The following is a 16,758-nucleotide window of genomic DNA, read 5'->3' as shown; positions in this document are numbered from 1 at the left end:
TATACTATATTTTAATTTTATTAGTTCTTTTTTTTTCTAAATAAAAAGTATATGTACGAAGATATCGACCATTCGATTAGCTTTCGTTCTGTATTTTCACAGTCTGACGGTTTCCCATTACGCGTAGCCGTCTACGAGATAAATTATTTACCCATTGATTGGCTAGTTATCGATACGACGACGAAAGAAACCGCGATCGTCAGTGGCTCGCACGCGATACGTCCCCGTGATTTTCCGCGCGCGTTTTACGTGCGTGCGCCTTTTCGGGCGTTATCGAGCTGCAGGAAGTCAATTGCACGCAACCATCGATCTACTGGTTCGGTAGGAAATAAATTAGGGAACAAGTCCTGTTGTGAGCTCGTTTCGTATAGACCTAAGTGGTTACGACAGGATGACATGAAAGATTGAAGAATCGTGGAGCTTACAGAAATTAGTTTTCAAGACGAGAACGCAATTTTATGTAGTACTTCTCTATTGCCTAAACGTATATAGTACAATGAACTACGATTCTATTAAACTTTGTCCAAATACTTTGATAACATACATAAGAACTAAGTTCGTGGTTATGTAACCTTGTCTTAGACGCGTTTGATCATTCTGAATTGAGCTGTATAAACTTTTCTCACTTTTTCAATCGCAATTCGCTTTACGCGATGAACTTATAAATATTTTTCTATACCTATCGACCATTTTATTAGTACGAAGCTTGATCCGTTCACCGGTGATATATTAAGAACTGTACTCGTGCCTTTTTGTCAGTTATTATGTTCAATTTAAACAACCTTTTTTTTTAGAAACAAAAATTTTGATTAAAAGATATTCATCTTTATTAACTCTAAACTTAACAGTTAACGAATAGTTTCGCTTCGTTTGTCGTCAAACTTACATAGTGTAATATCGGCAACATCGCCAGCCTCTACTAGGTTCATAATTGTGTACCCAAGATACTATCGGTGTTTGGACGCAATTACCACCAAGGTATGTTGCGTGTAACATTTTCTATTTTTTCTCGATCGACTCGACCCTTGGTGATTTAGATAAGGACGTTACAGCCCTTTATCGAGAATGTTACAAGAGGGCAAACCTGACTGTGCAGCAGGCATATTAACCTTAAGTAAATTTGTTGAGAGTCAAAGCGAAGCTATTCTCAATTGCTTAGAGTTAATAAACGTCAACACGTTTAGTTAGAATTCTACGTTCTTCTATATATTGTCATTAAAAGTATCTAAAATAACGAAGTTAACTTTCCAAATCAAATCTCCAAAACGCCTCCACTTGTAAAAGGAACGTATACACCTCATCATGTCCCCTTTAATTTATACAACTTTGGTATAAACAAAAATTAGTTTATACATCGTATACTCTAAGAATTGATCAAGGTGTACAAATTGCATGGACCACTCTGTATACGTTTTTTTAGTTCGAACGATTATCGACTCAAGCGACAGTTACAAAAACAAAATCTGTTTCACTGAACCTCAAAGCAGTGGCCTTCTTATTACGTCTTCGTGAAATTATACAGAATCTTCTCGAAAGAGCATATGCAACCTGTTGGCCGCGGGACCCCATCTCCATCCTATACTAATCCTACAAGTGCAAAATACTGACGAGAACCACCGTTCCTGTTTTGCAATTGCAGAAAGGTACGGCCTGAAGGAGCCTCATCGCATGGAGCAGCTGCAAATGAAAATCATCTCGTCCCTACGCGACCACGTGACCTACAACGCCGAAGCGCAGAGGAAAGCGCACTACCTGTCCCGGCTGTTGGGAAAACTACCAGAACTGAGGAGTCTGTCGGTGCAGGGCCTCCAGCGTATCTTCTACCTGAAACTGGAGGACCTGGTTCCGGCGCCGCCGCTGATCGAGACGATGTTCGTCGGTAGTCTGCCGTTCTAACTCGCCTCGCCGAGCCAAGCCTAAGAAGGCTGTCGTCGCGTAGGACAATTCACTCGCGAGATCCGTGCGGTCGCGTACACGATTAAGTTTCCTTAGTTCTAAACGTACACGTAGTCTCTACTATCTTCGTTGCGTGTATCCTCACATGGTTTATCACGAGTGTCGTAATCGTCGTCCCACGTGTCGGCTCCGATCGAACACGTACGCGGACACTTTCGACGCTCGACACCCCCAAGGGCTGAGAGACACTTGGACGTTCGATGTATGCGTGTGTGCATGGATGTTGAATTCAGACAAAATTCCCTCAACGTATGGACGAGCGAACGGCGTTCACTGAACGCGTGGATGAATGACTTCGTGATGTGTCGGAAGAGAGGGGGAAGGGGAGGGGGGACAAATGTTACTATCGTTACTACTACTACTATTACCGCTATTACTACTTAAATACTGTACGATGTAATGACTATTCTTGCTATCGAGAGCGCAGACACCCGAGCAGTCGATGGTCGTCCCGGATTCACGGCGAATCCTCGTGGTCTAGAACAGGAAACCAGCGACGAAACGAACGACGGATCATCCTCGTGTACGAGATAATCGAGACAACCGAGGGTGCCCAATCATGGAGTGTTCACTAAGCTGGCGATTCGACTAACGGCTACGTTATATATTTCCCCCAAAACGTGCACAAAAAGGAGTAAAAAAAAAAAAGAAGAAGAAGCAGCATACACAAATTTTTATCACTTTTCTACCTACTTTGTATAAATTGCCGCGTCAACGAACACCCAAAGTTTCTCTCGTCGCTGGTGCGTTCTAATCCTCGACGATCCGTCGTGAAAACGAACTCTCATCTTACGGTGAATAAATGTACTTATCCGTCGGCGAGGAGGAAGAAATGCATTGAGGATTCGCAACATATCAGAGCAACGACGGAAGAGCGAAACACGAGGACGGCAGGGAAGACGAGTTCCCGCTTAAACGTGACGCTCTTCCTCGTTGACAGTTTAGACGTAGAACGTGACTTCGATCACACTCGAACGTCGCGATGATGCTAAAGAACCGTCGTATCCTTTCCATTCCCGATCCCCGTAGGTGTCCGTTACTCGTTCGGAGACGCGTGTCCCTAAGCTTTGGAGGCTAATTGGTGCTCTGACCCGCTCCCGGGGCGGGGCCCCCCCCCCCGTTGATCGCATGGGATTTAGTATCATTGAAAACGTGTGAGTGTCTTCCAAGTCACGCCGGTCGGGATGGACCCGGCCTCCGATTACCACTACTCTTGCGTTAATGTGATTTTAGACAACTAAGGGAAAGGGAGAGTGAAACGGGGCCCAGGCTCAGCCGATCTGCTGGCAGCTCGCTGACGCACGATGCGATGGGACAACGCTGGGCGAAACGTAACCACCGGTATCGTGGTTACCGATCAATCATGATTAATGTTTACCGAATGTTCAGATACGATTAGCTCCGAAAGATTGCAAACCACCCGCATTTATCGCAAAAGTAATCGCAAAGTAAGCGCCACCCAACCTTGATCGTCCTGTGCCCATCGTCGTCGGTGAGTGGCAACGGCTCCGCAACGGGCCCGGCATAAAGTTACCTATTACGTTATGACATTTATTTTTAATCAAACTAACGTAGAAAGTCCTATTTATACGTATATCGCGCCGCTACTACTACTTATATTATTACTTACTACTTACTACTACTATTACTTATTACTTACCGCTAGGCGTTACGATCTTACGGCGATTATCGCCGCTACTACCACTGTTACCATCTGCTACCTTCTTACCACCACCTTGTGTTACCATTCGTCTGCTAATGCGTAAGAAATCACCGTCAACGTTAAGCACTCCTCTGCCGCCGCAGTTTCTCCGGTACGGTAGTGTCTCGGATATCGATAGAATTCGTTGCTCGGATTCGCGATCAGGTCTCATCCCCGCCACTGTTTATATTTCTACAGGTCAAACCGCGACAAAAAGATTCGAAACTGGTCGAAAAACTTGGTCCCATCGTATCTCCGTTCATCGTCCTCTTCGACTCCGTTTGAGATCGACAAGAAATTCTCTACCCATGCTTCGCATATAGATATAATCGATGGTTTTTCATGTTCTATGCCATGCTACTGTATCACGAATCCGATTGACACCGAGAACAGAGAAACAAATTGAGGCTGTAAACGGTTCGAGGTTACTCGGCGAACCACGTATCCGGCTATCCTTATCCTCGATCCTCGATTTCTGGATGGATCTCCAGAACGGGTCTCCGGTCAACTCGACCCTTCGTCAATGACACTTTCCTCTTTTGCGTGTATGTTACTCGTCGATCCGTTAAACTACAACCCCAGTAAACCGATCCAACCGATACAGCGTTATACGAGATAATCCGAGATCATCACAGCGTTAACTTAGCGTGCACCTAATCGGACAAAGGCTCCGCGTGATCACGACGCGGGGTTTATCTTAAGAAGCGACGGAGACACGTTTAAATACATGTATGTGCACAATAGGTGTAAAATAATTACGTGTGTATACGTTAGTCTAATGCCGTGTATATCTGCAAATGTTCGACGCTTCGCTGTGAACATCTCCTGGCTCGAGGTAGCGATCCTTGGATCGACGACCTCGAGCCCGAAGCCGTTCTTCATCGATCTCTGCGCAAAACATGGTTCCTCTGGAAAATCGATCCATTTTGTTTCTTTTTTATACTGTTCTTTCGGTGCTGTGTCTCGCGTAGAAACGATCCAATTGATAGTCTTCGCGACCTCTCGTTACAGAAGAATACACGGAGAAAAGAACGATCAGCGTCCAGCTCCATTTATCGAGCGACGAGGCTAGGAAATTCAATTTTTTTTTTCAAATAGGGGAACATTTCGATCGAAAACTTGTAATCGAGTTGAGCGACGAATGCTTTTCTCCGTGCGAACGAGCTTAATTGACAAACGATGTCTGTGAAAACGTTTGCGAATAGATGCGATCAAGCCCCCTTAAAGATCGAGAGGGTCAATTACTTTTTGTAGGTCCATAATATATTATACAAAACTCTGTTCTGAGGAAAGAGTAATATTTTTGGAACATGCTAAGATAAGTTCCGGATCTAACATGTGGGCTCATCGGATCAGCTTCCACTTTAGATGTGACGTTATGAATTATTAAAACAGTTATCTTTCGTTTGATAATTTGTTAACTATTTAACCAAATTCTTCTTCAATTTCTCTTAAATTTGATTTCTCATTCATTTTTACGAATTTTGTCATAGAACTGTGTTATAAAAAACTTTTCAACATTACACATATACTTTATATTTCCAATTGAACAATATTTTGTTATATATGTATATACAGGGTGTCCCAAAAATGTTGTAACACATTGAAAGGGGTGGTTCGGAAGGAGATTTGAAACAACTTTTTCCTTAGCGAAAATGTTGTCCGAGGTTTCGTTGAGGAGATATTAACGGAAAACCACGACCAATCAGAGCGCGCGTATACCGTTGGAGCGGCCGTGGTAGCGAAGGCTACGAGCTAAGCGGCCGCGTCCAATGTCCTTCGACGCACGTAAGGTGCTTGTTCGCGTACAAGCGCGGCCGCTTAGCACATAACCTTCGCTACCGCGACCGCTCCAACGGTATCCGCGCGCTCTGATTGGTCAGTGTTTTCCGTTAATATCTCCTCAACGAAGCCTCGGACAACATTTTCGCTAAGGAAAAAGTTGTTTCAAATCACCTCCCGAACGATCCCTTTCAATGTGTTACAACATTTTTGGGACACCCTGTATATTAAAATATCGTTAAATTGATTTGTATATATTATTCAATATATTTACATATAGCCATACATTATACGATGTATATATGTATATGGTGGTCCACGTAACTTGCACATCTAGATTAATTTCTAAAATACAAGCTACCTTTCCACTTAGAATTTCACGTTCTTCAATACGTTGGCAAAAAAAATTGTAGCATTCCATTTAAAATAACAAAATTAATCTTAAAATCTCTGAAGTACCTTCGCATATAAAATAAAAATATGCACTACATAACGTATCCCTTCAAATCATGTAACATCTTCATAAAACACTTTTTCATACAATGCATATTTTAGGAGTTGATCAAGGTGTGCAAATTGCGTGGATCACTCTGGATGTATAATGATGGGACTCCTACCGATGAGTCCAAGTAGTAGATCCCAATCGAAATGCATTAATATTGGCGTTTGTGTCAAAACTATGAACCAAATCATGAACCGATCGTTAAAGCAACAAAATATCTTAACTATTTTATTTTGTTAATTTGAGGTCCCTGTAAGTGCAAGGCGCGGGCCAAACGGTCCTGCCGACTCACCCTGTGATAGTGCTTGGATACGATCGCAGGTGTTTGAAAAAAAAAATGAACAAAATACCCGGCAGCAAGGTACAAGAAATTTCGAAAGGGTCGCACGAACGCGTCTCCCTTTTCGAACGAAATTAGGACAGCGCAGTGGAAACGAACGGTTGCACGGAATTTCTACTGTCGTTCGCTCGGCTGCAATGATCGGTGACGATTAATTTTTAATTATCGGCAACCGTTTCGGCGCGTTGTAAAAATAGACAAAAGACCGATCGTTTCCACCGCGTGTATAGAAGAGCTAATCGAGTCCGGAAGAGATTCGGAAGGCAGCAGGAATTCGTCAAGTAAAACGGTGCTATTAGGCTAATTGTGATCAACGAGCAGCTCAACGACTTCGAGGATTCGTTGGTTTTCGCCTCGCAGCGAACAAAGAGGAGGGGTATTTTTGTTCCTATTACTTAAGGAAATTAAAGGAAGTGTCGCGACACGTTTCCGATCCCCTATTGGAGTGGAAACAATTAACTCGTGATTGACGTGTTCTGGTTCTGATTCTGTCGGACCTACTCCGGACTCGATCGCCAATTAGCGATGTATTATTTTCTACGACATGTATAATTCGCGCGCGCACCTTCCCGATCCAGGAAGGGGAATTATATAAATATGAGAAAAGAAAAAAAGACAAAGCGAGAGCATAGGGTTAGGAAGAGACAGAGAGGGAGAGAAAGGGAAATTTCGGATCATTCATGACTGTAGAAATATCACAATACGAGGAACGAGGTTGTCCGAATGTTGTTGTTACCAATTTAATTGTCATCGTCTGTAACGAGCAAACGGCCAATTCCGTTAGGTGTACTATCCTACTTCCCTCGATGTAACAATAAATGTTCAATCAACGGATGATTCCATTACTTTTTTTTTTTCGAAGGTCTCTTTGTCTTCTTCTGTTAATAAATTATTTCTTTCGATCAACTGTTGCACACGCGCACCTGTCGCATTCGAATTTTCGAGCTTGAAGTCAGAGCTCGTTCCCTCTCCGTCCACTGATAACGGAAGCGTTATCGAACGCGTTCGAAGATCGTTTTCCTCGATAGGAGTGATCGTATCTAGTGCAAAATATACCATCCAGAGATTCAGAGTTTCTCTATTGTTCCCTATGATTTCACCCACCTGATCGGCCTTTTTTTGAATATTGTCGAACGTTAGTGACGGAAAAGGACCGTGGAGCAGCGGATTCTCGTCTTCGTACGGACATTTCTACAACGATCGATCCGTATTCTGCCCTACGAATATCTGCGGATACAGCATAATAATAAAATGCACGATTACAGGCACACACACGTACCCACGCGTCGAAGGTGGTAGACGTTGCACCGTTGAAAGTGAATTTATATAAATTTATATACGACGAGTGTATCCGCCCGACGTGCTGGCAAGCGACGGTCATCGACCACGCGGGACGAACTCGTTGAGTGAATCCGCGCGTCGAGCACTCGTTTATCGAAATAATATCGATCGATGCAATAATTTAAGCATGCATTTCTACGAAGGGGTCCGGAACGCGACAGGAGAAAGGGACAGAAGAAACTGATAGACGGAATTAATTGCGGTGACGCAATCAGAAATCCCAAACCGAGGGGAGAGATAAAATTTTGCTACATCTATGTTTACGAATAAAAGTAATTACCTTTCTATCATGTAAAAATCAATTTTCGAATAAAAAAAAAGCAACAAGATACGAGATTTTTTCTTGTTTACATTTAGTAACAATCTGTACAATTTGTTGTGTAACCAAATAAATCTGATGTTATTCAACAGAAACAATGAAAACGTCGGTCCTTAACGGATAAACCAAAGAATTAAGAGAAATTTTGTATGTTTGCTGAATGTTAAAAAAGAAGATTTGTAATTCTTTCCCAAGCAAGGGGCAGGTGCCGCTCATGTTCCCCTTTCTGGTTGCGCCGCCAATTAATGGATAAATAATGTCGATCGATTTATCGACGTATTGACGGCCGTACAATTGAAAAGGAGGTGTGAATCGAAAATCGACTGCTAGGCTCGCCGATGATTTTTACCGATCAGTCGCCTTGCAAACTTATATTCGGCGACGACAATAAAAAAGGAATTTGCGAGGGAAGTTTCCCGATCACCGGCCTTTTCACCCCTACGACCGTCGATATCCAGCAACGTTAGACGTTTCTTAAATATTGTAAAATATTCTACTCAAGTTGTTTACACCGTGCGCACATTCACGAAACATTCTTTCCGTGGCCTGATTCTCTGTAATTCTGTGCCGAGCCACACACAGTTCCCTCTCGCTTGAATAATATATAATATTATAAAATATAATATATATATAATATATATATATAAAAATATATAAATATAATGTTTAATATAAATATAAATAAATTAAGAATTATATATATTTGTATATATATATACATATATATACATATACATATATATATATGTACGTATATACATATACATACATACGTATATACATACTTTCGATATGCGAACAAGAAAGCAGTTCAAAGGCATGACGTGAGAGAAAACATTATGACCATTATATTTTATAAATAAAAAAATTGACATGTGATATAGATGGTAAGGCACGCGGACGATGCGTTGCGATGCATTACGAAAGCAAATGTATTCTGTATATCGTTTCATTAAATCTATTAAAATAACCGATGATCTACTTCGATTCTGTTCGAGTACCCCGTGTTCCTCACGACATTATAACCCTCTTTATAGTTTGTATACAACGCAACAGGTATTCAAACAATTATCGACAGAATCCAACGGTTGTCAAGGGTCCTGCGATTTTACATAACGCGCACCTGGTGCTTAATTCCAGATCTGGTACCTGAAGTCTTCAAAGTGTTTGTAGTCTAACCGTGCTGTACTACGTATCACGATCAATAATTTTCTTTTTAACTTTATTCTACGTGGGGATTGCTAAAATCTGGCACACGGTTGACAAAAATTGCATTGTTACTCAGTATTTTTAAATTAAATACAAACAGTCACGTGCGAGTCTTCATATATTTATTTATCTGCATTCCTTCAGCAAATAATATATAAAAAAATTAAATTATCAAAAAAGGAAACTATTTAAATTGAGTAGAATTTGTGAACTGAAAAAATACACATTTTTAAATTAATAATTCAAAGTTATATAGAAATCTCGGACATATTTTTATACGGTATATACATTCTGAAGAATTCCTTAATTAAATAGAAAAAATTCACGCAATAAGGAGTGTGATACATTGGTATCTTATACGTATATTTTTAATTTCATTGAAACGCAAACTCTTAAATAACCCAATTTAAATGTACATGGATTTAGGTTACTTTCAAAATAAACGGCACATATATTGATTACAGCAAAACAGCGAATTGAAACTTTGAATAAAAGTCAAACCGCACAGCCGATTTCGCATATAGCATAAAATTTACAGATGTAAGTTACGTAAAAATTTTGAATACGCAATAATAAATTTATTTTCAAAAATCAATTGATTTATAAAACTATGATTAAACAAAACGAACAAAAATCATGCACAAAAATTAGAAGCAGTTCTTTCTTTTTGGACCGTGTTGAATCGAAACTCTTAAAAAACGACTGTATAAAGAGAGAACTGAGTGTACGTACATACTAGACTTCCGCAATCTAAAAAAACAATAAGAATAAATAACTTCTCGAACAAGAATGTCGCGTTGTTCGGGATGACGAAACACCAATAGTCTTCGTCACGTGCGAACGGGATTGTGCGAACGCGATTGTGCGAGTGTGATTCGCGTAACGTGTGTGCAGCTGCGAAGCAGTGGGATCATTTCAAAATTCGCCGGCATAACGGTCTCTCGTAGCACGCAGGCGCGGGAGCTCTGGCACCGGGCGCAGATGGCGTTCGCAGTCCCTGATGCGCGTGCGTGAAACAAATTCGCACAACGCACAGACAAAGTAGTCCGCGCTCGAAGAGACACGACGATCGTTTACGAGAACCGTGTGACTCGTGACAGCGTTATTGCCATATTCACGCGATTCATTCTGACCGCCGTGGATTCGAGTGTATTCGTTGATCGGTGGCGTACATCGTTGCTCTTATATAGCCTTTCGTTTCGTCGATTAAGTAGTACCGTCCATACATCGTAGAGGCGTGGGAATATCAAAGGGCGCGGGTATTATTACGCCGCACGTTGTGGAAGGAAGCAGAAACCGAGCACTGGGCAGGAAGTGGGAAGAAGGGGGGTACGTCGTCAGCCAGTTGATTCGGTGGCGGCTACATGTGGATGTCCGCCGGTCGTGACAAGGAGACATTTCCTATCAGAGCATAAAGGATACGTATCGCAACGATAATCAATAGCCGAAAACAGCCGTAATCATGCAGATGGATTCAACGACGGTGCAACTGATCCAGGTTCTCGAGAGGACCGTCTCGTCAGGTGAGTCGTTTGATTTATCCGATTCAGGTTGGCGACATCATGGAATCGAGACTAATTTTTCTCGGTCCGCTTCATTCGCCTTGACCTTGCTTTCGAATTGTTTTGCGAATGATACTATTACCGGTCGTCAACGAATGTTCTTCACCTTTTTCACGACCTTGCTCGTAAAAGTAAGGTTCCACCGCGTGCGCGTCTCTTTTATGCTTCGTCCGGTGTATTCGTGTATCTCTCGGTATCTTTGTTGGTTCGAGTCTCCATTGTTTTTTCGAGAATTTCTGGACATCGTTGCGTTAGTATTTTATCGGGGTATCTTGTTCGCATTTTAATATGTCGTATTGAGCTCCATTTGACTGTTGCTAAGGGGCTTTGTTCACGGTCGGAAAATTATTGTCCTATGTGACGGTTATTCGTACTGCATGTCCCCGATGTCGGTTAGCACGGTGAGTACGAATGCATCGTGCCTTTCTAACCTCTATCGTCGAATTAAGCGGTGTGACATTTGCGAGCCAATCAGCTCGATCGATGGTGTTAATTATGTTCATTTTCGTTGGCGATTTCAGACAAAAATGAACTGGAAGCAGCTCAAAATTTTTTGGAGCAAGCAGCACAAACTAATCTCGTAAGTTACCTGGTCGTTTTGGTAGAAGTTTCTAGATTGGTTTGGAATATAGCTTTTGAAGATTATATTTAATTTTACATTATTATAGCATGAGTTCATGCAAAGACTCAGCGAAGTGCTGGTTACTGCCACTGCTAGTCCTCTTGCCCGTATGGCTGCGGGTCTTCAGCTCAAAAATCAACTTACGTCCAAAGATGCCCAATTGAAGTACCAATATCAGCAACGCTGGCTTGCAATTCCTGCAGAAATCAGGGAATTTGTCAAGAAAAATGTAAGAAATTTATTTTTTCACTCACAATGTTGTATAAATGCAATTTTATTATACCTATCGATTTAAAATATGACATTTACTACTAGTCTGGCATACATGTGACGTGCCATTCCCTTTTGAAAGCTTGATGTCGCATATGTGATTGCATTAATTGTCTATTTTGTGTTTGTCTAAACAAATAAAGTAATAATTATAGACTAATGTTTCATTATGCATGACAATACATTTCGAATATTCTGTTAACTTATATAATATGTAACATATGCGTATAATTAAAAGCATCAATTATAATAAATGGAATTACTATGTATATAACAGGATTTAGCAGATGATTAATAGTAGCACACACGTTAAAGTAATTGCATTTTATTGGTTTATTGATAGATTTTGGTAGCACTTGGGACAGAGAACAATAGGCCAAGTTCTGCAGCACAATGTGTTGCATACGTTGCAGTTGCTGAATTGCCTGTTGGTCAGTGGACCGATATTATTCATCTCCTAGTCACCTATGTTGAAAATCCCAACAACACAGAAAGAATGAAAGAAGCAACGCTTGAAGCCATTGGTTACATTTGTCAAGAAATAGAGAGCGATGTTTTGGTACCTCAGTCTAATGAAATTCTCACAGCAATTATTCATGGCATGAAAGGTTCTAGTACTTCGGATCATGTTCGTCTTGCAGCTACAAGCGCTCTCTATAACTCTTTAGAATTTACCAAAGGAAATTTTGAAATAGGGGTTAGTATTATTCGAAACATTGTCTACAATTTTTAGATTGTAACAGAAATTTCTAAGTTTAATTCTTTCCATGTGCAGACGGAAAGAAATTTCATCATGGAAGTGGTTTGTGGAGCAACGCAGTCTTACAATACCCAAGTTAAAGTAGCTGCTTTACAGTGTCTTGTAAAAATTATGTCTTTATATTATCAATACATGGAGCCGTACATGGCTCCTGCGTTATTTCCTATAACCTTGGAAGCCATGAAGTCTAATATTGATGAAGTTGCACTGCAAGGAATTGAATTTTGGTCAAACGTATCAGACGAAGAAGTAGATTTGTCCATGGAAGAAGGGGAAGCTTCCGATGGAGGTCGGCCACCGGTTAAAGTATCGAGGCATTACGCGAAGGGAGCTTTGCAGTACCTAGTACCTGTATTGATGAAGAAACTCGCTAAACAAGAAGAATTCGATGACGAAGATGATTGGAATCCTTCTAAAGCAGCTGGAGTGTGTTTAATGTTACTGTCTTCTTGCTGCGAGGAAGCTATCGTTCCATATGTTCTTCCATTCGTAAAGGACAACATTAGGAGTGCCGATTGGAGGTATCGAGATGCTGCTTTGATGGCTTTCGGATCGATTCTTAGTGGTTTGGATCCTGCCACCGTGAAACCATTAGTAGAACAAGCTATGCCAACTCTCATCGAACTGATGTACGACAGTAGCGTCGCTGTGCGAGATACAGCTGCATGGACATTTGGTCGAATTTGTGAGATTGTACCTGAAGCAGCTATCAACGAAACATACTTTAAAACTTTGCTAGAAGCTTTGATAAACGGTTTGAAGGCAGAACCTCGTGTCGCAGCGAACGTTTGTTGGGCGTTTACCGGACTCGCGGAAGCCAGTTATGAGGCTGCAGCAGCGACTACCGACGATACACAGCCCCCAGAGACATATTGCATGTCTCAATATTTCGATTTCATCATTCAGATATTGTTAGAAACAACGGATCGTCGGGACGGCGCTCAAGCTAATTTGAGGTATGCTGCATACGAAGCTTTAATGGAAATGGTCAAGAACTCCCCGCGCGATTGTTATGTAACCGTACAGAAAACGACAATGGTAATCTTAGAGAGGTTGCAGCAGGTACTCCAAATGGAAACTCATATCCAAACTCATTCCGATCGAGCCGAATACAACGATCTGCAGTCGTTGCTATGTGCTACATTACAATCTGTATTGCGTAAAGTCACACCGGATGACGCTCCGCAAATATCAGACGTGATAATGACTGCGTTGTTATCCATGTTCAATTCGAACTCTTGCAAAGCTGAAGGCGTACAGGAGGACGCGCTCCTGGCTGTTTCGACTCTAGTCGAAGTATTAGGAGAAGGTTTTCTCAAGTACATGGATGCGTTCAAACCGTATCTCTGTCTCGGTTTGAAGAATCATGCAGAGTATCAAGTCTGTTGCGCAACTGTGGGCCTCACCGGCGATATTTGTCGAGCCTTAAAGAACAAGATGCTACCTTACTGCGATGAGATCATGACGCTTTTGCTCGAGAACCTTGGAAATAATACGGTTCATCGTTCCGTAAAACCTCAAATCTTCTCAGTTTTCGGTGACATCGCTCTAAGCATCGGGCCAGACTTCAAGAAATATTTGGACGTGGTGTTGCAGACATTAGCACAGGCTTCTCAAGCGAATGTCGACAGGAACGATTACGATATGATCGATTACTTGAACGAGCTGCGCGAGGGTGTTCTCGAGGCTTACACCGGTATAGTGCAAGGCCTTCGCGGTGATGTTGCGAATCCTTGTCCAGACGCTGCGGTTGCTCTTGTGGAGCCACATGTACCCTTTATCATTCAGTTCATCACTACGATAGCTCAGGATCGTGAACATTCTGAAGGGAACATATCAGCCTCGGTGGGTCTACTCGGTGATTTAGTCACCGTCTTCGGGGCAAAACTGTTGCCAATAGTAGAGACTGAACCACTTACCGAGTTATTAACCAAGGCCAGACGATCGCGCACGCAGAAGACGAAAACCTTAGCGAGCTGGGCAGCCAAAGAGATTCGGAAGCTCAAGACTGCTGCTAACTCCATGTCCAGTTGGTGAGTATATTTTCCATCATTTTACTACCCTTTTCTTTTCTTACATTATACCATTTTCCGTGTGAACGATGTGCGATGAATGTACTTGGACATCTTTTACTTGTATCGATTCACTCATCCTCTGCTATGCCATTTTTCACATAATAGTGCAATAATGTCTCGCTTTTTTATCAAATCTGCGTTAGAGATATCTGATTGTTTCTTTAGCTCGAGCGACCAGGAACAACATAATTAAAAATCCGTTAGCTAAATTTTAAAGCGCACGTTTATCGGTGACAACTACTAATGCGAACTAAGAATCTTTTTTATTTTTCATTGTATAATCAATATCTTTGTGAAAATATTATCAATATTATCTTAGTAATTGAAACTTTTGCGGAAATAATTTGAATAAATTACGATTACAAGTAATTCAATACATATTACCGTTATCCTATCATTTGTTTCTTTTTTATCTTTTAATCTCTTACATTGCCAACTGTTTAACGATGTACGTGATCAAACCGTAATTTCCAATTTTGAAACAAAAAACTTTCAACGTACATGACACGTCATTTTAGCGCAAGAGTTTAAACAGACATCACATTTCTGGAAAATACTAAAGAACAAGAGAGCTATGCAAAATCTGTGTATGTTGCAACAGTGCTGAAAAATTGTATAAATTCAGGGGTGTCCCACCATACTAATCGGAGTGTTCTAGCCGGTTTGTGTCAGATCACTTCCGAAAACAAATTCCCGTTCGACTCTCGGTCCATGGCAACTAACAATCCCGATTTTTGATCAGGAAGCGAGACGTTAGTGTACTCAACATTCCGCCATTCTTATATCTGCAATCCGTCCATTGAGTAAATCCATTCGAAAGAAATTTTCAATGGTACATTAGGTCGGAAATGCAAGAAAGAGGATGTACAGACGCAAAATACCGAAGGAGATACACAGAAATAGGTGTTGACGGAATATCGGGGACAACGTAGCAAATTACTTTTTTGTTGCTCCTTTATCCGTCCGTTTTCTGATAAACGCGTATGCATACACCGCGTGTATCGACAGAAAGCCCATCTATAACAAAAAATAAAAAAAGCATAATATACCACCGGTGAGCGACGGTTATTGATATTTGGCTCGCTTTTGTTGCTTACAGATCATCCCATGGTTGTACTGTCGTGCAATTTGATTTGACTAGAAACCTATCAAACACAATACAAAGACAACAAGATTGGATGGTGCGGATGCGAGTTGATGGATGTGCGTGAGCGTTCCGAAGCGATGATGATGATGATGATGGGGTGATGAGTCTGCACGTGTCCCTGTCTGGCGACGGTATTCCGAGTACCGGCGCCGAGCGCCAGCCCATGGTCGAGAAAAAAGATACCTGTCTGCCTGCCGGATGCCGAGAACCACGGATGATAAGGAGTGCAAGTGGATGTTGCCGATGAATGAGCGCCAAGGCCAAGAAGCCTGCCGAGATGTTCCGGTGATGCAAGTATGCCTGATAACGAGCCTGAAGCTTCTACCCGCGTGATTGAGAAGTTGAACCTGAGGAAAGTACGACTTCGACGGACGGTGGAATCGTGGCCAGTGAGAAAGGAGTGTGGAAGAGAAAAGAATGAACGGAAGAAGACGCGAGAGAATGAGACTCACCAGAATGCAACAGGGAGATCACGAGAGACTGCAGAGCTGAGAATGTTGAATCAGTTGAACGGGAGAATGTTTTTTTTTTCTTAATTGTATGTATGTGTGAGATAGATAGAAAGAAAGAGAAAATGGTACAAATAAAATCGTTGTCACTGTGAAAGGACGTTCGAGTCTGTGAGAGAGCAATTATGTTCCAATTCGTTGCGAAGCTCTAGCCCTCCTACAGCTTTGTCAACGATGCGTGTCCGATTTTTATTTCGATTTCTTGCTCAACGATTGCATCGCTCGTTGGGGAAATCAAAAAAGTGTCATTGCCGTATGATCGTTGGCGTGATTCGTAGTCTAAATGAACGAAACAAATGGTTGTCAGGGAAACTACCGACGATCGTCGCTGATGCGCGAGTGAGCGGGTGCAGTAAGGAGCGAAAGGGAGATAAAGAGCGCTAGGGATTATCGAATGATTGAAAATGATCGGGAAAATTCGAAGAAACTTGGTGTCCCCTGGTCCGATCGTGCTGCGCGAGAATCTAAATGATCAGTTGTAGTATGATAATGTGTATGTTAATTTCTCCCCCTCCGTATGTGAATGTCCGTTGCTGTTGATTCATTAAAATTAATATTTTGCTGGTATAAGTTATTGAGTTGTACCGAAGTCCTCATCCGGCCTGAAAAAGTTCGTGAACAAGAAAATGGGAAAATTAAAAAGATGATGCAAAAGACGATCG

At 41.6% G+C, this 16,758-nt stretch overlaps 2 protein-coding genes across 6 annotated transcripts in view; both read left to right on the top strand.

Moving 5' to 3' along the window:
- The window catches only part of LOC128893684 (probable nuclear hormone receptor HR38), a 103,146-nt gene extending 96,548 nt beyond the window's left edge, over positions 1–6,598 (top strand). For all 4 annotated transcript variants that reach the window (XM_054154828.1, XM_054154827.1, XM_054154829.1 and 1 more), the window contains exon 8: positions 1,640–6,598. In XM_054154828.1, coding sequence (XP_054010803.1) covers positions 1,640–1,896 — 257 coding nt within the window. In that variant the 3' untranslated portion in view covers positions 1,897–6,598. The remainder of the gene's footprint in view (positions 1–1,639) is intronic.
- A 3,603-nt stretch (positions 6,599–10,201) lies between these two features.
- Positions 10,202–16,710, top strand: LOC128893683 (importin subunit beta-1). Of its 2 annotated transcripts, XM_054154826.1 has the most exons (6): positions 10,204–10,674; positions 11,235–11,293; positions 11,382–11,564; positions 11,949–12,302; positions 12,381–14,398; positions 15,540–16,710. In XM_054154826.1, coding segments are annotated over exons 1-6 (2,676 nt in total). In that variant the 5' UTR covers positions 10,204–10,613; the 3' UTR covers positions 15,541–16,710. The 2 variants fall into 2 exon arrangements, with proteins under 2 accessions (XP_054010800.1, XP_054010801.1); XM_054154825.1 differs by lacking the exon at positions 15,540–16,710 and having other exon boundaries at positions 10,202–10,674; positions 12,381–14,402.
- Positions 16,711–16,758: the final 48 nt, after the last annotated feature.

Source organism: Hylaeus anthracinus, unplaced genomic scaffold, assembly GCF_026225885.1.
Source record: "Hylaeus anthracinus isolate JK02 unplaced genomic scaffold, UHH_iyHylAnth1.0_haploid 3, whole genome shotgun sequence".
NCBI lineage: Eukaryota > Metazoa > Arthropoda > Insecta > Hymenoptera > Colletidae > Hylaeus > Hylaeus anthracinus.
This window is presented reverse-complemented; position numbering and strand designations above follow the sequence as displayed.

Excerpts from the sequence above, each read along its gene's own strand:
- LOC128893683 (XM_054154825.1), top strand. The coding sequence starts at position 10,614 with ATGCAGATGGATTCAACGACGGTGCAACTGATCCAGGTTCTCGAGAGG. Across the intron at positions 11,565-11,948 it reads GGGAATTTGTCAAGAAAAAT|ATTTTGGTAGCACTTGGGAC; the intron begins GTAAGAAATTTA and ends GTTTATTGATAG. Across the intron at positions 12,303-12,380 it reads AAGGAAATTTTGAAATAGGG|ACGGAAAGAAATTTCATCAT; the intron begins GTTAGTATTATT and ends TTCCATGTGCAG.